The sequence below is a fragment of the Thamnophis sirtalis genome, unplaced genomic scaffold (assembly GCF_051295495.1).
Source record: "Thamnophis sirtalis isolate CommonGarterSnake01/CBP01778 unplaced genomic scaffold, rThaSir2_p1.2 scaffold_10, whole genome shotgun sequence".
NCBI lineage: Eukaryota > Metazoa > Chordata > Lepidosauria > Squamata > Natricidae > Thamnophis > Thamnophis sirtalis.
This window is the reverse complement of record NW_028261390.1, coordinates 50,120,042-50,143,837: the sequence shown is the minus strand read 5'-3', so window position 1 is coordinate 50,143,837 and position 23,796 is coordinate 50,120,042. Positions and strand designations below refer to the sequence as shown.

Here is a 23,796-nt window from a genome sequence, read left to right as displayed (position 1 = left end):
AGTAGAGTCACATTTGATGGGATGAGATTACAGTACTATTTCTACAAATGCTACTTCTCACACCCAAGGCATATTGGAATATTGCTGGTGACAGCCAAGTTTCTAATAATCTTTGTGGCAACTTGAGATCTCTTTGCTTCAAACATTCCAGTATAATAAATCTTCTGTAAAAAATAGAATACTTTGATTTTCCACAATATATGAATATCTAGGAAAGTATTTTATGATCTTATTTCAGAAACAAGAAACGTGATCAAAACAATACAACATAAACTATACTTACATATACAATGAATTGCATTATGACACATATTAAAACTATCAAATACAGATAGTCCTCCATTTATGACCACAACTGAGCCCACAATTTCTGTTGCTAAGCAAGAGTTTTATGCCCCACTTTAGGTACCTTCTTGCCAAGTTAAGTGAATCACTGCAGATTTTTAGTAACATGGTTAATTGAATCTGGCTTCTCCATTGGCTTTGCTTGTAAAAAAAAATCCAGAAAGGTGATCACATGACTGAAGACACTGAAATAATCAGAAATATGAGTGAAGTGTCTGAATTCTGATCATGTAAATCATGGGGATGCTGCAACAATTCTGTTGAGAGTTTATCTGGAAACTCTCCCATTTTTTGTCCCTCCTAGGGCCTTGAGCTAGGACAGTGTTTTTCAACCACTGTGCCGTGGCACACTAGTGTGTCGTGACATAGTGTAAGGTGTGCCGTGGGAAAATTACTTTATATATAGTCAATATAGGCACAGAGTTAATTTTTTTTAACATTTTCTAATGGTGGTGTGCCTTGTGATTTTTTTCATGGAAAAAGTGTGCCTTTGCACAAAAAAGGTTGAAAAACACTGAGCTAGGAGCATACATCAGAAAGCCTGATGCAAAGTAATTTAAAAGAAGTAGGTTGGGGAGACTGGTCTAACAAATGCAAAGGAGAAATGAGATTGAACATTTTACAAAGTGTAAAGCTTGGACTTCTTTTTCCTACAATGTGATCCCAATTAAAATAGCCAGCTTCAATTGCTCCCCTTTTAAAAGTTTCTTTTTTTCCTTTTTTTTTAATCTTCACCTTTCTTCTGACTATAAGCCACATTCCTTTTTCCTTACAACAATCTTGTTAAGGTAGAATAGACTGAGATGACCTTTACTGGAAAAAAAATTCTCAATATCTTTTACAATACAAAAGAAACGGTGGAAACAGCCTGCAACAAGGTATTTAATTTAAGTTGTAACCTGAAGCAATCCAAAACTTGGATGCAAGGAGAAGTTATTTTCGCTTTCTTACTGGCAGAAAAGGAATTCGACTGCTTGCGCTGCCCATGAACTTCGAATGAGAAGGAGCACGTATTATGCTTCAGAAAGGAAAAAAAACACTCATATCCGGAGCCTGCAGTTCAAAAACTCTTTTCAGGCCGGACTCCCACGCACTCTGTTTGTGAGCTCACCAAAAGCAATTATGAAAAGGGGGGTGGCCTCGGCTTGGGCGGAACAGCCATGCAGGAGCGGCGGCGCGAAATTTGAACAAAACTTCGCCATACGTTTTTCCTTTTTCTTCCAATATGGTGGAAGGTCCCGGTTGCAAGCTGAACGGGGAGAAAATCAGTAATCGAATTGCTCCGGGTCAAACCGTGAGGTGTGTGCGGGGAACTGCAGTGGTCCCTTCTGCGCCGCAAGTTGGAGCCTTGAAGAGAAGAGCCGCTGACGGCGTCTCCATTGGGGTTAGTAGCGGCCGAGCTTCTTCCATGGAGGGGCGGGGAAGAACTTCACATTCCAACCCACGAGCTTCTTGGGTTGCAATTAGGCCCGAGCTGGATGGGACAACTTCCCTTTCTGCGCTCTTCCCTGAGACAAGGGCAGCAAACCACACCGAGTGCCTGTTGAATGATGGAATCTTTCAAAGCATGTTCTTTTTTGTGTTGAATTATAAATATTAAATTAATAGCATTAGCTAGGACTAAGAATCCACGTTGTTTAATTGCCTTAATTAAACTATGAATTAAAGCCTAACTCATTATTTACATGAGGGAATCTGGTTGTGGCAATCATGCTCTGGTATTGGATCTTCCAGAATTTGGGTTCAGGCCTGGGATGAAGTCTGTGGACAGTAGAAAGTATTCATAAGTATCAGGTTGGTTCCCATATCATTCAGATGCAGGTACCTGTTCACAAATATTGTTAATAACTAAAATCCAGAGTAGCAGAAATAGACTGTTAACTGCTAGAATTCCTGCCTGAATCATTTCTGCCAAGACACCAGTGCCATTTAATAGACAGTAGGTAACCCACTTAAATAGCTAGACTAATTCTTAGTATTTGTTTTACGGTTGGATTAAACCTATTAATTATTGAATCCAAGCTACTTTGCCACTTATAAAGTGGAAAAGGAGAATATGCATGGTTCAAGTAACTCTAATTTAGGCATTCCGCTTAGTATTTTCATTAATAATTGCATGGCCAGCCTGGCCTGAATTTCATCTGCATCTGATTGGCAATGTTGTGCAGTACTGTGCAGGCTACTATGGAGTTTGACAGCCTCTATGCCAGTGTCTTGTTCCTAAAGAATATGCAAGCAGCCCAGTTACTAAATAATCCTTTATCACAAGAGTTCTTTGCCTGTTAGAATTGCAAAAGACGTAACTGATTGATACAAGGTTAACAGAAGTGGCACAGCCATCTCATTTTCAGTAATTATACGTTTTGACTATCCAAGTTTTTCTGGCAGGGTTTTTTTTTGTGTGGCTTTTTTCTCTCCTTCCACAAAACACTTAAAAAGAAATAACCAACATCTGTAATATATTCCTGCCATTAACATAATAAATCAACCATAACAAGTCTGATTAATATGAAGAGTTGGAAGAACTCCAGCAAACATTGAACACATGTAAGAAATAATGAGGAAAGTGTCCTCCAGTCACTCAATCTAATTAGAAAGATGGCAATTTTATTATATTTATTTATTATAAAGAAGCCGGTTACACAACATCCACTATAGTTAACTGTCGTTAGCATGCGGAAAGATCACATTCAGAAATTGGCATATATCTATATATTATATATATATATTGGCTGGGTGGACTTGTTTATTTGTTTAAAAATGTGCTAATGAGGAATACTATTGGTATAAATGCTTAGGACAAGAAGATTTTTTTTCTTTGCTTCCGTTGTACACAGCATGCCACTTCTCTGCAAGTTTTGATCACCAGTGTTGCCAGCATAAAATTACCCTGTTGGGGCTTGTGGAATTTTATAGGGGAAAAGATGTTGGAATATAAATGAGCAGCTTGGATTAATGAGCTGTGAACAGCTAAGCCTGAATTCTGGTTGGTGGGATGAATATACCAAGAGAATTGCTGCCTCTGTCTTTGTTTGAATGCAGGCAAAGAAGTGTCATTAGCGGGAGCATGATCCACAAAGTGTTCATGGATTTTTAACTAGGGGAAAATATTTGGTAGATTCTATATTTTGGTTTGTTGATTGTAGCTGAAGGTCATATTTGGCATCCATTTTAAACATCTCAGTGCTACTACTTTGTAGATAATTTACAAATATGTTTACATTAAATGTGTCCTGGTATTGCTATCTTGCCTCACAGATAGTCCTATGACTTGGTCCAATGCTAGATATCAAACTCCTAGAATACTGGATATTTATTTAGATGATTGGGTTTAACCAGAGATCAGTCTGTACATATAGCAGCTTGTCCAGTAAAATTTTTCCTGGTACACTTAAAATTCTTCCTTAATATTCAGTATGAGTACCTATGGTATTCTGGTCATGGTTAAGAGTATGGTTCAACAAAGGGTGGATTATAAACTTTCATTTTTTGTGGATTGGGTGGTTTTTCCTTATTGTAGCAGCAAGAAAGCATGAAATTCTACCATTTCCACTCTGTAGAAATATATAATTCAGGAACATTTTTATATCATCAATTTACTGTTTGTTTAAAAGTAAGCTTCACTCATACGTAACATTCACAGCAAGAAAGCCCTGTCATATTTTTCTAGTCTGCTTTATTGAGTGCCTGAATATTCATTGTTAAGTCAGTTGTGAGATGTGTTCCCACCTGATCACCACTTGCTGGGAAGGGAAGCTCTTATAGGGATCAAAGAAGCTGTGGCAGTGGATGCAACTAAAAAAAAGAAAAAGAAAGCAATGATCTATCATGCCACTTAAGAGGAAAATACTAAGAAACCATTCTTGTGAAATTCCATTGATTTACATCTAGCTATTCACAGCTGATTTTGGAACTGAAAAATTATATTCAAGAAAGCTTAAAATTACCCCTATTCACTTTCTGCTTTCATGAACTCAATGCCAATGTCTAATCGTGTCTGAAATAATCAACTTACACCATGACCTTCAGTTTACAACATGTTTATTTCACAAAAGCATTTAAAAATTCAAAAGGAAATTAGCAACTGCGAAAACAGCAATCTTGAGTCTTTTAATTATTTACTATTGTGTATGTAGCTGGGAAGATACTTCATAAAGAATGTCAGCATATTATAGTAGAATGGCAAATGCTGCTAAAATATTGCTAAATGAGTTGCTAAATATCATGAAATTTGGGTTCAGCTTTTAAAATACATTTTCAAATGTTTTTTCCCCTCTAAATAATTTCTGAAGGATTACAAAAAATATATCTGTATTTTGTATTTATGGAATCTTTTTGCCTAACATTCTTATCTCACAATTGCAATTTTTATATTAGAAAACAAAGTTTCCCTATGTTCCATTAAAATGCACTTAAAACTTAAATAAGCAGTATTATTTAGATATTTGAGTTTTTAGACTTTCTGTCAACAGTGGTAATTGCTCTGAGTGAATGGATAAATTTCCTTTCCTTTCTCCTATGTTTATGAGTTTCATAGGCAATTAGCAAATAAATATTAATATAGTTCACTACCAAGCTATGTTTACATATTTATATAGGTATTCAATTATAAAAATAGATTATGAAATAATAAGGTAGAATCTGTATTGCATCTGAAAATATCCTCAAATTCCATATATTTTTTTCTCCAGTTTTCTGTCTAAATTGTCTCAGATATAGAACTACAACACTTAACAACAGTATTTAAATATGGTTGCTTTAACAATTCCAGAATTGCTTGATTAATTGATATCCAGCTTCTACACTGATACGAGTATAGCTGCATATAGCATTTATATTACACAGTAGTCAAATATAAAATAATAGCCAGTCTTGTTCTTAGAGCACATGAAAATAACATATCGGACAGTCCTGCCATAGGAGGGCCTCAGCTGATGAACATAAAAGACAGACTAATCAGTATTATAGGACAGTGATGGTAAACCTTGTTAAGTGTATCTCCTTTTGGAGACTAGAGTTGAGTAACAGAAGGTAGCAAGGAATGTGCCGCTGAATAGTCACACTATCAATCACACCCGCCGAAGTTAAAACAAGGATAACTTTACTTGCGTTAACAAAAATAAAGTAGGATTAACATTCTCCAAAACAAGCAATAAGTAGTCTTGAATTATATACATAGTTATGCTACAACACGCTGGTTTACAGATGCTCAACTCACAATTCACCATGTAGACAGGTAACTAACATACAGAGTAGCCACCATCCAATATATAGTATTCAACTCCAATAAGAAGAACGGAGAACATACAGGAACAACCAGTACTAAACAGTAGTAGTTCCTACTCCCTCTTGTAGCTGATTAAAGCAACAGCATCCAATCATATCTCACTTGAGCATTTAAAGTGACAGATACATTATTTCAATCATGGCATACATACATACATACATACATACATACATACATACATACATACATACATATATATATGTATATATGTATATACCGTATTTATCGGCGTATAACACGCAGTTTTAAAACTAAAATTGGAAGCTTAAACCCTGCCTGCGTGTTATACGCCGATCTCAGCCTGGCGGCAGCGTCACACAGACTGTGGAAGGAGGGGGAGGAGGAGGGAACCAAAGAGAGCTTTTACCGAGTCTGCGCCCCACAGCCAGGACCGTCCTGGCGCCTCCAGCCGCGTTTCTTCCTGCAAAGCCCTTCGGGCAACCCGAGAGTTCCGCTTGACGCCAGAAGGGCTTTGCAGGAAGAAACGCGGCGTTTCTTCCTGCAAAGCCCTTCTGGCGTCAAGCGGAACTCTCGGGTTGCCCGAAGGGCTTTGCGGGGAAGAAACGCGGCTGGAGGCGCAAGGACGGTCCTGGCTGTGGGGCGCAGACTCGGTAAAAGCCTCTCTTTGGTTCCCTCCTCCTCCTCCTCCTCCTTCTTTCTGGAGCCCCTTCCTCAAAGATTTGGTACCAAAGCAATGGCGGTGAGGAAGTTGTGTCTTTTGGATTTTGCACTGTTGTCTTTTCAATGGTTCTCAGACTGGTTGAACCTTTAGCAGCTGGGGTGATATTCTTTACTGTTAAGGTTACAATTGGATGTGTTGGACAAATCTTAAAAGATGAAACTTTTATTAAAACGTTTGACTTAACTAAAAACGTCTTCCTTTTTCTTCTTCTTCTTAAATATGATTTATTTATTTATTTTTACTTCAGAAGTTTGATGACTGTTGTACAAACTAATCCAACCTAAATGTAGAGGAGGAGAAGAAGGGGGGGGGATTTAAAAAGAGCAGAGGAAAAAGAAAAGAAAGCATGAAGAAAACATAAAGAAAGGGATGGGAGGGAGGGAAGGAAGGAAGGCACTTTATGTTGAAACAGAAAATATTATATAAGGAAGAAAATGGAAATAACTTTTTGCTCAAAGAGGTGTTTTTTCATTTCATATTTGCCTTTTAAGAGGAGTTAATGTTATAATTCATGTTCTAATGTTATAAATTTTAATCCAACATTAAGTTCCGAGCTTCCAAGTCATTTATTTTTAATGAAAAAAATTTTTACTCAAATTTTTGTGTTAAAATGGGGGATGCGTGTTATACGCCGGTGCGTGTTATACGCCGATAAATACGGTATATATATCCAACCTATATTAGATATATATCCAACCTAAGACTAGGATTAACAAACCTTTTTCGACTCGGGTGCCAAAAGCACACACATGTTCGCATGCCCATCCCATAATTTAATGCCCCCCTGTGCCATTACCCCTGTGCATGTGTGTGTGACCCTACCTGTGCATGCACGCACGGCTATCTTGGAGTCTGGAGAGGGTGAAAACGACCTCCCCTGCCCCCAGGAAGTCCTCTGGAGGCCAGAAATGGCCCATTTTCTGACTTCTGGTGGGCCTGGTAGGTCTGTTTTTCACCCTCCCCAGGCTCCAGATACTTTCTAGGACCCTGGAAAGGGCGAAAAATGGCCCAACAACAAACCGGAAGTTCAGGAACAGAATTCCGGGTTGCCCATTGGGCCGTTTTTCTCCTTCTGGAGGGGAAAAAGGGGCGAAAATCAAGACTGAAAATAAGCTGGCAGGGCAATGCCTCGCGTGCCTTCAGAAATGGCTCTATGTGCCATCTTTGTCACGTATGCCGTAGGTTCACCATCATGGTTATAAGATCTATATTGAATGATATGGATACTGTAGCTCTTTCATTACTTGCACTTACCTACGACACAATCATGCTTTGACCTCAGCAATTCCTATGATGATATAATATTGATGTCAACATGTTTCTAGGCTAGGTAGATAAAAGGTCAGCAGACCCCTAATTCTTTTTGAAGAAAAAGAAGGGACAAATTTGCACTTGTTGGCCAAGTCTCTATATTCAGTCACTGCCTCTCTTGCCAAGCATGAAATCCTATTCCTCAAAAGCTAGCCAGCTTCAGTTATTCCTGCTTTCCTGGACAGAAATAATTATACAGCCGTAATGAGGTCTGTTTTTAGCTCCATTGGGCCTATTCTGCCCTGAAGTCTTTCCATATGTTTTGTAGTTCTTAATTATTATAATGTTAATTATTTCAACTTGGGTGATACCCAAATGGGATATGGAAGAAGGGATACATGCCAGCCAAGCGGAGCTTAAGCAGAATTTCAGTGAGATCTTTTGGATTCCTGCTGTAAAGCACTGGATGGCGTTTTCCATGATGGCTGTGATGTATTGAAAAGTAATGGCAGCCAAACCAGACAAGCAAACCAATCATTTTGGCAATGATTTAGCACAGATGCGGCCAAGGTGGAATACAAATTGACAAAGAAAACATCAATTATTTTGTCAGCATTGTTTTGTACTGACTCTGATGAGTAAATAATACTTAAACTCAGTGGTGAGGAAACTAGACTTAGGCAACCATTCAGTGACCGTTCAAAGTTACAATACCACTGAAAAAAGTTACTTATGACCATTTTTTCACGCAACTGTTGCAGCATCCCCATAGTCATGTGATCAAAATTCGGGTGCTTGGCAACTGGTATGTATAGGACAGTTGCACTGTCCTGAGTTCATGGGATCACTATTTCTAACCTTCCAGTCAACCTCTGCCAAGAAAAATCAAAGGGGGAAGCCAGATTCACTTAGTGACCATATGATTCACTTAACTGCCGTGATTTACTTAACAATTGTGATGAAAAGGGTCATGAAATAAGGCACAACTCATTTAACAACTGCCTTGCTTAGCAACAAAATTTTTAGGCTCGATTATTGTCGTGTATTGAGAACTATATGTAATGAATTATGTCTCATAAATGTGAAACCAAAGTTTAAATTTCTTTCCTAACATTTAGTTTGTTAATATTTTCAAACTGTTTAGATTACCGGAAATAAGAATTTGTGCCAAAGTTTCTTAAAGGTAGTTAATGGATCTGTGTACTGTGGCGTGAAAACTTTGGGGAAGGAACTTTTCATGTACTTTGGAGAGAAAGCCTTAAGGTGAGAAAGATATATTCTTAACTTTCATAATTCAAAGGAATTATCGTGACTTATTTATCTTTCTCAGAAAATTATTTTCTTCTTGCCCAGATACAAAGTAAACATTTGATTATACCAGCTATACTAAAGACTATGAACTTCATAAGTATGAACATGACTTAGCATAAAATTGTAGTTCTACAGTAAGCAAATAGATGCCTTCTCCACCATTTTGTGGATCATGAGCCAAACAAATCCATAGTATTTTAGACCCCACTAAAATCATATGTGAATGTTTAAATCTTGCAGTAAATAAATGTTTAGTTTAGTTGTCCCACATTTAGATATTTATACGAATTTGCTTAAACCAAACAAACAATTTCTAGAACTAAGATGAGGTTGACATTAAGCACAGTTATATTCTTTTTAAATTTATGTCTCAAATTTATAGGGTCACACATGTCACACGAAGTGACTTTTCAGACACATTCTTGCAGGCATGGTTTGTTGAATCACATGCCAATATTGAGTATTAGGTCCCAAACACTAAAGTACAGTACTTTAGTGTTTGGGACCTAATGAGCACATTCTTTTCCCTACTATCACTCTCTTAGTACTTTATGTTTTCCTCAGTTAATAGCACACAGCTGAGAAGACAAGAGGTCTTTTTTTTTTAGACTCTGGCTTTATCATTTGTAAAAAGCTTTGATCAGTTTGATGGAATGGTTAACACCTGAAACTAGAAACCAGGAGACCCTGGACTCTAGTTCTGCCTTAGACATGAAGCCAAGGCTTGGCCTGATCAATTCGTCAGCCAAAGGAAGAATACAAGAACAAACTATTTCTGAAATCTTGGCAAGTAAGGTAGTTCAGGCAGTTACTGGGATTCTTTTTGTTTTGTTTTGGAGGGAGGGAGGGAGGGAGGGGGAAAGAGAGAGAGAAAGAAAGGAAAGAAAGAAAAAGAAAGAAAGAAAGGCTAGTGGCTCTGGTGGTATTAGGCTGAAAGCCACATAAAATTAGAGCAACAATTATAGCATGCTATTAATCACAACCTGATAATTTATGATTATCATTGTATTGGAATAGTCATAAAGCTAGAAGTAGTTCTGAATAAAATATATTTTAAAATACATTTCTCTTCTAGGATCCACTTTGGCATGAATGGTTCTTTGCGTATAAATCCAGATGCAAGCCAAAACAGAAGTGTAGCACTAACAGCCTTAGAAATACAATTTACTACTGATTTGATTTGTTTCTACGCTGCAACTGTAGAGCTTAGGTAAGGCAACATATGTTTTACTGGAATATCTTTCATGCAGGAAGGAAAATATTGCCATTCAACAGTGGGGAGCTTGCTTAAATCTACTGAAAATATGCTTAATTCTAGTAGTTCACTTTATTTGCTTTATATAGATTGATAGTGACTGTATGGAGAAAAGAGGTTTTTAAAATCCCAGTGCATGCTTAAATTGTATATTTAATGACAAAAAGCCACTCCCTTGATTCATACTTGGCAATCTCTATCATAAGTTACAATCCCCTTTTACTCATAAATGTTTGTATGTATTAAGCTCTAGTGTTGTATTCATAAAAAAGTTGGAATAATTGATTTTTAAAACATGTTTGATTAAAAATGCACCTAAAAATCAGCCAGCAGAGATTTTGTTTAAGCTATTAATATTTAGCGTGAGTATTATAAAAATGAGCAGGTGGCAAACATTCTTTATAGAGGTATGCCTTAGTTCTGTGTCTCTCTAAATCCCCTATATGTTGATTAACAGCTTGCTCTTGATCATGCTTGTTAAGAAATCATTCCTACTGAGTTCTTTGCAAGCATACTTGGGAGTAAGTCCCACTCACTTATATCCTGTTATGTTTTATGGGGTTAATTATTTTTAATTTACCACAGCTTATATATTTACATATGACATGATTTCTGCTTTATGCATTATGGTTAATTGAAAACAAGGGCTAAAACTTATTTCTCTGTGGTTCCAACAAAGGAGGAAAAATAGGAAAGCTGTAAGAATCCAAGACTCAGAAAATGGTATTATTACTGATCAACCATTGTTTGTTGAATTATCTTTGAACTTAGCTATTCTATGATTGAGAGATCTGCTGTTCTGAGAACACCTAAGCCTTTGCTAAATCTTGCCCTCTTGACCCATTTTTCATTTTCTGGTACAGAAAGTAAACACTAAAACAAACAAAAAATAATCATTCCCTGCCACCCACCTCCTATTTTAGTTCAAGGCCCTTGCTGTTTTAGCCTCAATTCAGCTTGGTTTTGATAGTTTAAATCATTTTTACAATTTCCATACCTACTTCCTAATTCTTTAACATTTTCATAAAACCACAAAGGGATGTTATCTGTCAATGCTGAGTGGCTGTAGCAATTGGTGCCCATGTTTCCAGGGACTTTCTTTAATCTTGAATTAGTTTATACTTCACTCGGATCTGGTATTAACCCCATGGAGTCATTTTGGATTCATATCTCCAGCTTGATATTGTGGCTGAAATACCACAGAAACCATATATAGTCTACCTGTTAAGATTCTTCAGACATACACTTATTCACCTCACAATGGGCTCTTGCGATGTGCTTTGCATTGATTGCCCATGAAGACTTCTTGGAAGCTACAGCTAGTCCAGAATGCAGTGCTGCAGGAGCAATTGAGCAACCACTGTTTATGCCTGGCCAGTGAAGTTGGGCAGAATAAGTATGCTTCAGGTCCTTTAAAACAGAATCATTTATTAGCATTCAGGAAGCCTGTCTTCACTGTTGCAATCCTGACTTTGGAATGGCATCCATCCAAAGTCCCATGCAGGTATTATCTGATAACATCAAGAAAATCAGTGAAAATTTGGCTGTTCTCTCAGACCATGAGGAAAAGTGGTGGTTAGTCCCCATAGGATATTTTATTTTAGGCAGAGTTTCTGTCTTCTGGGCGGTTATGATCTGACAATCATTTTTATTTTTAATCCTACAGAAACACAGTTGAATGTGAAGAAAAAATTAGAATTTTGGGAGATTTAGATGTCTGCAGTTCAAAATTTAGCTTCCAAAGAGCAGAAAGTGAGATTAAGAAGCAAAAGGGCCGTATGTTATGTGATGTACTGCTTGATCAGGCAATCCTACCTGGAGTGGGAAATATCATAAAGAATGAAGCACTTTATGACAGTGGTCTGCACCCAATTGTTAAAGTATGTAAAATATTTCTAGCTGCTTTCAGTTGTATTTTATATTTTTCTTATGATGATTTAGGTCTTGAGCTTCTAAAAGAAAATTGTAAAGTACACAATGGCTGTTCTGTTACATTGTATATAAAATGTTTCCATAAGGAATTAATTGAAACCTTGCCTTCCATAGATAATCCTAATAGATCATTTATATTCAGAATCAAAATCATATGGTCTTTGACTGGTATTTACTAATTTCATAACAAAATGTTAAAATGCAAACAAATGTGAGTGTCATATGAGAAAGTCAGTTATATTTTCCATAACCATGAGTCCTTTGTGGATGTCTAGTACTGCATAGCTGCAAAAATGTCTTTTATTAATCATATTAATAGATAAATTCTATACATAGTGGTTCAAAAGTTAGCTTCATGCATAGGATTGCTGTATTAAAATCCAAGTAGTCTTGTTATTGTCAGTGTTAGCTGTATTGTTAAGTTAGGTTCATGTATCAGAATACAGAATAACAGTTGGAAGGGACCTCGGAGGTCTTCTAGTCCAACCCCCTGCCTAGGCCAGAAACCCCACACCACACCACAAATGATTATCCAATCTCTTCTTAAAAATTCCAGTGTTGGAGCATTCACAACTTCTGGAGGCAAGTTGTTCCACTGATTAATTGTTCTGTCAGGAAATTTATCCTTTGTTCTAGGTCATCATCTGGTCATCAAAATCTCTTTAATGAAAGACACTGTTGTATAGCAAAGAACTCAGGCTTTACTGTACTTTTTAAAACCAGTGTTCCAAATTACAGGTTTGTCAATTAACAGATGAGCAAATACGCCATTTGGTGAAAATGACTCGGGATTTCTCACTTCTCTTTTATAAGGTAGGGGAAAAAATCTTTTCTAAGAGTTTGGCAAAAAAAAAAATACAAGCTGAATATACCACCTTAAAGTAACTGTTACTTAATTTTTTTAGTATTATTCCACCAACTGATAAAAGGATTTTTTGTCCTTGTACATTGTTAAACAATGCTGTTTAAAAAATATATGAACTTATACATTAAAACTAGAGAAAGTAGCCTTTTTTGAACTATGTCTTTGGATACCAGAGAGAAGAATCCTATGATGTAATATTCCAAATTATCAAAAAATAACTTTATGAATAAAGTTTGCACTTTCAGATGAAGGATTTTAACCTAGTCTAAAATATGATGTTTCATGTTTGAACTTTTATTAGAGCAGAGATATGTAATTTTGAAAAACCTTTGCAGGCTGCACATGTTGTACTCTATTAAATTTGGTGTTTGGAGAAATGCTCCTTAACCCATCATCTCCTGGACAATGTTTGCAGCTGAGAGATATCACTAGAGAACCTCTTCCCCTGAAAGAGGAAAAGGAAAGAATAAATAATTTATTTATTTTGTCCTATACACCTAAAAATAAAAGAAAGTTTCTCAATTTATTTGTAAGTTCCTTCCAGTTTTTACAAGATAAATATGATTTGAGGTGAAGTGCATCTTTGGCTTTTGAAGACATACACATCATAATTGTCTGTTCCAGTGTTGCAAGATGGGATGGGCAATAAGTAAACACTTCAAAGTGTATAAACGCCCTACTTGCCACCAATGCAGCGGAAAGATCACAATATGTCGATTAGGAGAGAACAACAGAATGACCTATTTCTGCTCACAGTGCCAAACTGACAAACCTCAGCCTGGGGATTTGTGGTAAGTCTTTACAGGTAGTTCATTTAGTAACAGTTCGAAGTTACAATGGCACTGAAAAAAATGTCTTACGACTGTTTTTCACACTTATGGCTGTTGCAGCATCCCCATGTTCACATGATCAAAAATCAAACTCTTGGCAACGGACTCATATTTATGATGGTTCCAGTGTTCCTGGGTCATGTGATCACCTTTTGCGACCTTCTGACAAGTCACTGTGGAAAACAGAATCACTTAACTGTGTTACTAACTTACTAACTGCAGTGATTCACCTAACAACCATGGCATGAAAATTTGTAAAATAAAAAAAAATAGCAACAGAAATTTGGGGTTTCAATTGTGGTCCTTTCATTGAATATCCAAGCTGGTGAACTTAGCAGCAGTTCATTTTTCTTACAAATTGCCAACTTAAACATAGAGCAAAATCTAATGGTATTTATTGGGAAAGACCTGTTGTTCAAGGCTATCAAAATCCTTCCGAACCTTGAGTCTTTCCTTGCGATAAAAATGCTGACCATCACCAGGCTCAGGACAGAACCTCAAGTACATTGCATATTTCTTTCCATTAAACCATTAAGGACCATTCACTGAATATGATTGTTCAACCAACTGTATCTATCTGGCAGTAAATTTCTCCTTCCTTCATCCCACAGCAGACAGCCAAGAAGAAATAGTTTAAGTGGCTGGCCATTCAGCAGGCAGTCTTGTTCTAGAGAAGTTGCTCAGAAGTCAGAAGAGGAGTGGGCCTGCACACTCTGTACTCTAATAAACAAGTCTTCTGTGACAATATGTGATGCATGTCTGGCAACACGGCCTGAAGGTATTATGGGCTTTATGACTGCCTGTTTGTGTCCATGTAATGTAACACCAATAACCTGAATATTATTTTTATTCTCACATGTGATGTGTGTAATGTGAATTAACACATTAGGATTTCAGTTCTACATTGTGATTGTGTTGTTTTATCTGATAGTTCAGTCTGAAATCTTACATCATGGACACATATATCATTAATTTGCTGTGTTTGCAGCTCCGTATAATTTATTGTTGATATATATTGTGTTTCTTTTTGCTGCAAATGCTGTTTAATATGTATATACTGCAGTTTGTATTTTTATTACAACAAACTTTGGCCCAGTATTACTGCTATTCTACATGCCATTAGCAACATGAAGTTCTTATTGTTAATTTTAATTAACAATAAAACAGCAAATGTCTGCTTATGAATCTTGTAAAAGAACAGCATAGGAGTATAATCTGTTTCTTAATGAAGAAAATTTAGAAGAAATTCTCTTCAAAACAAACCATGATGGGTAAAAATAAGGTATCTTGAGCAGAGACTTGTGATTAAAGTCTGAATTATAAACCAGATACAAGTCACTTTAGGGAACAATTGTTTGCGTTAAAATGGAATGTTCTTTTTGTAACTGAAATCTCTACTTCCACAGCTGTTCTATGATCCTCTGCTGAATGAATTATTCACTTGAACCTTCTGTACTTTTTGTGTGTCTCAGCACTTTCTGAATTGCCAAACCAAATGTTTCATACATTTGAAAAGGAATACATTTACAGGAAGGGAGAAAATCTTTCCTTTTAGCTAGAAAGGGCCATAACTGTATTTCACTTTATTGATATTTCTGGGATACTGGAATCTGCACACCAAGAAGTCTTTAATCCTCGCAATAAAATATTTGAGATTTTAAATTTCAATCCACAAAATGCTTAAGATTCTGGAGCACTGAGATTCTGAAGCATTGAGATTCTGAGTAGAGATAAGTTCAGACTCTTTGCCATTTGTAGTATATCCCACTCTCTTTGCAATAGCTGTGTCCAATATTGACTTCTACTACCTGGGGCAGTATTCAGCAGTAGTCTTAAGCTTCTAATCTTCAAAGCACACTCCTTTTTTACCCTGATTTTGCTTCGTCTACTTTCTTCTAATAGTTTTCTCCATTTGCTTTTATTTAGTTTGTTCTTCTCTTTCCAAAGTTTTAAATGCCAAGTCATTTTTTAAAGATCTTTTGTTTAAAACATGTTGCCCTTTTTACTTGTGTATTTCCAATTACATTATTTCCAGCTTTTTTTTACTACTGCAGGTGCCTTTCTTTCTGCCTTAGTGGTGCTGAAATAGTCTGTGGACTTCTAGAAGAATGCCTCTAATGGGAAAGCATTTGATAAATAAGAAACTTTGTGTTTGTGGTCATCAATCCATTACAAATACCTCATTAGAAATATCGGCAAAGAAACCCCTAAGTTAATTTTAAAAATTATTAAAAAATTATAAATAGGAAGTTGGCATGCTGTGAAGCACAAGCAGTCTGTCATGTTTATCTTAAAGAACAACTCTTGAGCTCATAACTGTATTGGCATTTTTTGAATATAATAATGGATAATCAAAAGCAGGTCCTGTTGGATGTTATAGGTAACGTACCCCTAGAATGGAAAAGATCTTTGGAAGTGCTGTGGGCACACTTGATGTACTTGTCAATTTTTCTTTCGAAGAAGGTGTGTCTTTTCCTGGGCTTGCAAAGCAGCCAGATAGTCCCATGGAAATATGTGTTGGAGATAAGGAGACATTAAGGAAATGATCTCAGGGTACAATTATTTTCTTCTCTCCTGTTTCTGTCTCCTTTAACTCAAACATGTATTTTTCCATGTCTACAAAATAAAGCTGCTGTGGAGGCAGGGAAAAAAAATGCAGATTCTTTCTAAATGGTGTTTACGTATATGGCATGTGCAAGCCAAACACCTAAGTATTTTTTTTCTACTCTGGATTCATATTCCTAGATAATGTGAAGCATTGGGAGTCAATCATGAGAAATGGCTTCACAATTTGCCCAAAGGTGTTTGTGACTAGTAAGGTGTCTGATGAAGGAGCTACCTTATGACATACTCTCCTTATTCTAAATGTGCCCCAGAAGCCCATCCAATTATCCCTGATTTAAGCCGTTGCATCAATAACAACAATGTTATTACCGGTTAAATTATTACATTGAAATTATTTCATAGAATCCGTTGTTTGAAAATGTAATAAAATGCTCCTGGTTTACATATATAATATTTAAAGATATTACAGAAGGCATTCACAACTGAATTTATAAAATCCAATGACTGGCATAAGAAAAAATGCTGATATAGTCTTTCTGTAGTCAATACAGTGTTGGGCCTAAGGCGTGAAGGACTTATCAACTCTATATTTGTATCAGCTGCAAAGTATGTTCATGATTATCTTTTCTTAGTTGATTCTTTAGCCAGCCTCAGTAATCTATAAAGATTGTAATCCCTTCAGAAAATCAAATTCATCAATTAAATTATCCCCTGGAATTTATATGCCCAGCTGGTGATCTAGAAGCTGAAGTAAATACTGTGCAACGAAGACAGTACATCTTAGGGCTTTAGAACAAAATCACAATAATGCTTTTTTCATCATTGCAGAAATTACAACTAAGAAGTTGTAATCTCAATACTTCTTTACAGTGTTTCAATAAAGCAACGTTATCCCCTTCTTCACTCCCAAATAGCATTCAGTATTTTGGGGGGTATTGCATGTCAAACACGATGCTTATTGCTTATAATTAACACTATCTTATTTTTATTCTTACAAATATTTCTCTTGCTTTGCCTTTGTTTCTTAGTTGGTTAGACGTTGTTAAAATCAGCTTTGTACAAGAAAAGACCAAAAAAATCTGCCACTAAGATTAATATCATTTCTCATGTCTTCAGTTCAATTAATGTCTATGGGGATGTTCATGACCATAATAGTGGAGTGCTCTTCTGAGACCCATTGTACTACTTTAATGCATATCTTTATATAAATGGGAATAAGCATTTCTATGCAGAATTATGACTATAACTATTTCTGTATTGCTACAGTAGATTACTTGGACTATCAGGATCATAAATTGAAGCACTATGTAGCGTGTTATTGCTGGAGCTACACAATTTAGAGAGACATGGAAACAGTTGATTCATTAACACTAACCAGGATATTTTTTTATCTATTTCAACTTTAAAAAATAGAAAAAAATGGAGGTTTAACAACAGATAAAAGCTCCTTAGTCAAATATCCATGTAACAACTTTGGAAAATCAAGAATGGAAATTAAGATAAATAGGAACACGGCATTTGGGACAGCAACTCTAGTATTGACAGATTTTGCTGGTAAAGACATTCTACTGAAACATAACAGAAGTGAAAGTCGAACTCCAGATGGAGGCTCTCTGCATGATCCTTCAAGAAATGATTTTAACAGTACCAGCAGCTATGAAGTAAATTCATCAATACCTTTCCCCCATCAACGTAATTCTTTAAAGCCAGCATCAAAGAAACAGAAAATTGATTGTTCAACTTCATCTGTTGGAAACCTTACTGAGAAATTTGTAAACAGGTTTGTTAATTTCAACTACATATTGAGGAGTAAAATTGTTCATATGAAAAACTGTTTGTATTATATTTTTGCTTTGAAATGTGCAATGTTACTTATATTTTGGCAGATACTGGTCCATGAAACAACTTAGTCTGCAGCTGTGTCCTAAAGTGCTGTAGGCTTGTGGCCGAGGCAGCTTACTAGATCCAAAGAAAAAGTTAGAAATGGTTGTTTGCCAGGTGCAGAAAGATTAAAATATATACAGTATATATCTGGAATGTACTTTTAGAATGGAAACATTTGAAAAATATTTGAGATCTGCAGTGCCCAATCACACAATAAAGAAGCAGTAAGGGAGAGCAGAGTTGGTTGGCGAGGTGGAAGGAGAATAGGAGTTGCAACCTCACTTCCTCCTTAAAATGTAGAATAGTTCTGGCAAACTGACAGGAAATGCCACACAAGAACCCTTGGAATAAAATAGTATTTTTTAAAATGCATTTCTATAACCTGTTTAAACAAATTGAAATTTTCAGGCTTCCAATAATAACAACCCTCATATGGCATAATACATTTTTATATCTGCATTCTGTTGGCCAGAAGCTTTATTTAAGGTAATTTGGTCCCTCTTGCACAAAGAGAAACTAGAGGAATCTCTATATAGCTCCATAGAGGAATATTCTAGACAGCTGGTGGATCTGTTCACAGCTGAACTCCAGCTGTGCAATTTCCCCTCAGATCCCTGAATGTCAGAGAAAGCAGGGACACTTTACACAGGCAACATCAATAGAATTCTTGTAATTCGTTATGCAAAATTAAGAGTCTGGGTGAAGAGGGCCAGCGTTGCTTGCACTGTTGTAGTTTTCACAAGCTATCTAAAGAAGGTTCCAAATTCCGTCCAAGTTTTATAGTGTACAATTTGCTCATGTTTTGGTTCAGTAGTGGAGTACAAAGAGGTTGCTTCTGAAATATTATTTGTTTAAGTATGGTGACCTTTAGATCTTATACAGAACATTAGGTTAGGATTGGAGTATTTGATTTCTGAATAGGATCATTTTTAATCTGTGATTTGTGTCCATTACTTGTGAAGTCTCATTGACCTATCTGGCCATATGTAAATGGCAGAAGGACAATGCTGCCTGGCAGCATAAATCATGTTGGGAAATGGGCAGATGATTCAGTCTTAATGATATCACTGCAGATGAAAGATGGGAGAATGTCAGATTCAACTGTTTAGTATGAGCTTCAGTTTCCTAAGAATAATGAAAAATAAAAAAGATACTGTAAAAAAAAAGTACTTCATACTACTGCAATGATTAGAGGCAGTCTTATAAGACAGTGTTTTTCAACCTTTTTTGTGCAAAGGCACACTTTTTTCACGAAAAAAATCACGAGGCACACCACCATTAGAAAATGTTAAAAATATTTAACTCTGTGCCTATATTGACTATATCTTCTCAATTTACAATTATCTCAATTTGCAATTGTCTTTTGTGAAGTATAAACCAATTTATCAATTTAAAATCCACTCTCTTGAGATTATACTTCCTAGAATGCTAGCATCCATCCAAGGGTATGAGGTAGGTATTATTACCTAGTTCCTCACTCATTATTCCAAAACTGAAAGCTAACAACAGCATCATTGAAGTATAGGAACAGTATTGGGAGAGGACCAATTGAGGGCATTCAAAATCTTGGAACTGTTTTGCATGAGTATAGCCTGTGCTTTAGCTTCGGAGCTATCCTACAGGAGCGAGTCCAGTGAATTTGACGGGGGGGAGAGCAAAGCTGCTCCCCGAGGCGCCGCAGGGAAGAGGCGGCAGAGGTGGGTGATCGCGGGAGAATCTGCGCTTGGGGCGGCGGGGCTTGGGCTCCCTTTCCGAGGCAGCGCAGGGAAGAGAGCAGCGTCTGCGCTGCTTTTGCTGGAGGTGGGGGAGCGCATGGGAGTCCTGCGGTCTTCTGCCTTTCAGGGTTCAGGGCGAGGCTCGTGCGCGGAGTTACCCCTTTGGGCTCGTGTTCATCGCGGAAGGTCTCCCGATTTCCCCCTTCCCGAGTTTGCCTTGAACCTTGCCCCTTCCTCCCTTCCTGGGACGAGAAGAGCCCCGTCGGCTTGTCTGGGCCAAAATCTGCCTGCGGGAGGGTGACGGGAACGGGGAGGAGGAGGAGACATTGCTAGGAAAGCGGGGATGCTGGCTTCGTTCCTCTTGCTTTGCGTTCAATCTCCTTGTCCTGATTTCTTTGCTGGAAAATAAGCCCGGAGGAGCCAGGTGCAAGTCAGCGGGCATTTGCGTGGTGCCGCGAACGCGATCCCGGAATCCCCAGCTGGGGTTGTCAAGCAGACCAATCTGCAGCGCTCCCGAAACTGCGGGCTTATTGGGGGAAGCAGTGGGTTTTTTTGGAAGTGAATGGCCTCAAAACCTGCGGAATTCAACAAGTCTTGTTTTGAAGAGCTCCACTGAAAACACCCGGCGGGTGTTTTTCCCACGGCACACCTTACACTATGTCACGGCACACTAGTGTGCCACGGCACAGTGGTTGAAAAACACTGTTATAAGAGACAGCTGCTAGATGCCATAGTATAATGATGGGGGCTGTATTTTATTGCATTTGTTAACAGTGTATACTGTAGGCCTTCTAATAGGATATAGGCTGTATTCAAGAAGCTTCTGCCAAGCTTGGTCTAGAGAGGAAGCTACATAAAAAGCCACCGGGCCACGGTAATACTGGGGAGAAATGCTGCTTATATACGAATGTACCCTAGAGTGGAATTACCGAATGCCTTTTGAGCTTCATTAGTAACATGTTTGCCAAAAACCCTGGCTGCTAAACCTAAGAAACAAGAAGCAATCTAACCTTGTTTAAACATTAACAGTCAAGGCAGATGCCCTTGTGCATTGTAAACAGACACTATCTAGCTATTCTGGTGATGCTAACATCAGAGGAGAGCAAAGCTTTCCTATCACCTTCATGAAATACACTTTTCTGCTCTGCCAGTCAGACTTCCTCCTCTCTGGTATATGATGGGGATCATTAAAGTAGCTTTGATCAAAGAGCATGGAAAATTGTCTTGAAGCGGACAAGTAGATAGATATCCCCATGGTCTGGTCTAAGACACGTGTAATAACTTTCCAGAGGGGAAGAATATAATTGGAAGGAATTGGTTTTCTAGTACATCTTGCTGTTGCCAATTCAGGATGCCTTTTAAACTACATGAAAGTACGAAATTTATGCTAGCAATGCCAGAATGATAGTTTACTTATTTTAAAAAAGCAGCAAGAGAACTTTTTAAAAATTTGCTGCTTCCATTTCATTTCAATAGAATGGATTTTTGACATGGAGTCCTTCAATTTCATTTTAAAGAGAAAGTAAAGCAGATAAAATTGCTAAGTGCTCTGTTTGATCAGATGTATTGTTGAAGCAGAAGAGTTTATATGGACTTAGGAGCTGTGGTATTGAGACTGAGGATGCTCGTTTTGCTGTAACTAATCTTCTTAACTTTATGCAGGTTTTTATCTTGTTACCTGTCATTACAGAGCACCTCCAGATAATATGACAGATGGCTCTTGCACATTAAATACTGGCAATCCTCGCTGCAGTAAACACAGTCGCTTCTGTGTTCTTCGCATCGTGAGGAAGGACGGAGAAAACAAGGGCAGGCAATTTTATGCTTGTCCTTTGCCAAGAGAAGCCCGGTGTAACTATTTTAAAGTATGTGAGCTCGTATAGTACCATACATCCTTGAAAAATATAAATTGGTTTCTCAAACAACTGTGATTACTTGTGGATTTCACTCATTCTTTAATTTTAGCATAGTGGAAAATGAATTGCTGTGATGATAGCTTTGGCTAAAGAGGTTCTCAGTGCATTTTGGGAAGAATAAATGGGTTCTCTGGTCTCTACAAAATTATTTTACAGTATTCTTTATAACAATATTGTTTTATTAATCCATTTCTATCTTGGATTTCTTTCTTACTGATGTACCTCCCCAGCTGTATTTGAGTGATTAAAAGGGGATTTGGGGAAATAATTATTGTGTTTCATTTTCATATTCTTTTAAAAATAACAGAAGTTCTAAAAACAAGTGACTTTATGACTTTATTCTATTGATGCATACTATCCTCTAAGCAAACTTAACTTTCTTTCTTGCCTAGCTAGTTTATTCTGAATATTTCATCTAAATCATATTGTTATGTTTTCTTCCTTCTTTTTAGGTGCTTTTTAGATTACTGTTGTCAGGTAGTAACTTAACAATAGTACAGTAGGCAAAGACAAGGAGGAAAAAGAACAATGAAAATTGCAGCATTAGCCAAACACTATGAATACATTTACCATAATCAAAATGATTCAAACTCGGTGTGAGTGAATCAAACTCATATGTTCATACTTCCTTTAATCTTCTCTCAGCTAGAAGGAATAACACTGTTAGGTAACATAAAGCAAGAACCTTCAAAGGAGACACAATTCTAGTGTAAGAATGTTTAATCAAGTGTGCAAAGATTCTGGGGCAAAATTAATGTAATAAAAACAGCACAACTGAATCTGAGTTCATATTTTCTCTAATGACCTTGACAACATAAAATGAGTGCTGGTGTTTTTTCTTGTATTTGTTCTCTTCAGCTCAGCTTTGATAATAGATTCTGTTCCACCATATGGTAACTAATGCAATGCAGTGTCATTTTGACCTTCAGATTTTCCAAGGGAGAGAGACATTAGAGCTTGGGGAAGTGAGATCTATTGCTTTGAAGCCATAAGCTATCAAGAGTTTTACTTGGATAAATTAAATCTATGTTTCCTCCAAAAGTCAGATAAGGCTTTTTACAACTGTCCTCCTACAAAGTCAAAATGGTAGAGTTCAGGTAGTGGAGCAAACTGAATTTTAGAGAAAGTTGCTTAGCTTGATTACCGTTAGTCGCCACCTACCTTGCAGAATTAACGGGGAGTTTGTTGCTTCCCATCTAAAACAGGAGTTTGGCTTCAGCATCTGGTGTTAACAGAAAATGATTTCTCTCTGCAGTGGGCAGACCTGCATTTTCCTTTCTGCAATCATGGGAATCGCTGCATTATGAGGACAGTGCTGAAGATTGGCCCTAATAATGGAAAGCATTTCTTTGTGTGTCCTCTTGGGAAGGATAAACAGTGTGACTTCTTTCAATGGGCTGAAAATGGTCTAGGAATGAAGATTATCCCAGGATGCTGAGCTATTCATCTGTACTGGACTATCTGGTGCTAATCTTCTCAAACTGTGTGTGCTATACTGCTCTTCTGTAGGAGATATTTTAGGAGGGTTATGATCAAATGGCATTTTGTGATTACAAATCCATTTCTGTTATATATTTGAACATTCCTTCTCATACCCCCCTTTGTATTTCAGCTATTTTCTGTTCATTATTTGTTGCATTTTATCTAATACTAGAAAATTTCAGACTTAATATCTGAACAACAGGTAGTCTTTTTCTTATCTTAGTTGTTCCCTCCCTCCCCCACGCGTACGCACACACTTGGATATCATTGTTTGTTCATGCCATTTGCCCTTCAATGTTTTCCTCTTTGTCTTTATATAAAATTTTTATTTCAGTGCATTTAATATGAATAGATTGTATTACATTTTTTTAATCAGTTATGAAAGATTAATATTTTAATAAGATGTTTCAAGCAGTGATGAGTGTTTGTTTTTAAGAATAAACAGTATGAGATTGTTGTCAGAACAGAAAAATAGT

General features: G+C 37.0%; 1 protein-coding gene across 1 annotated transcript; it reads left to right on the top strand.

The window, feature by feature from the left end:
- The first annotated feature begins 1,540 nt into the window (after positions 1-1,540).
- Positions 1,541-23,563, top strand: NEIL3 (nei like DNA glycosylase 3). The gene is made up of 10 exons (XM_014056631.2): positions 1,541-1,729; positions 8,710-8,828; positions 9,952-10,086; positions 11,798-12,011; positions 12,802-12,876; positions 13,553-13,719; positions 14,370-14,536; positions 17,737-18,103; positions 21,613-21,787; positions 23,094-23,563. The coding sequence occupies exons 1-10, from the start codon at positions 1,571-1,573 to the stop codon at positions 23,274-23,276; spliced, it is 1,761 nt and encodes a 586-aa protein (XP_013912106.2). The 5' UTR covers positions 1,541-1,570; the 3' UTR covers positions 23,277-23,563.
- Positions 23,564-23,796: the final 233 nt, after the last annotated feature.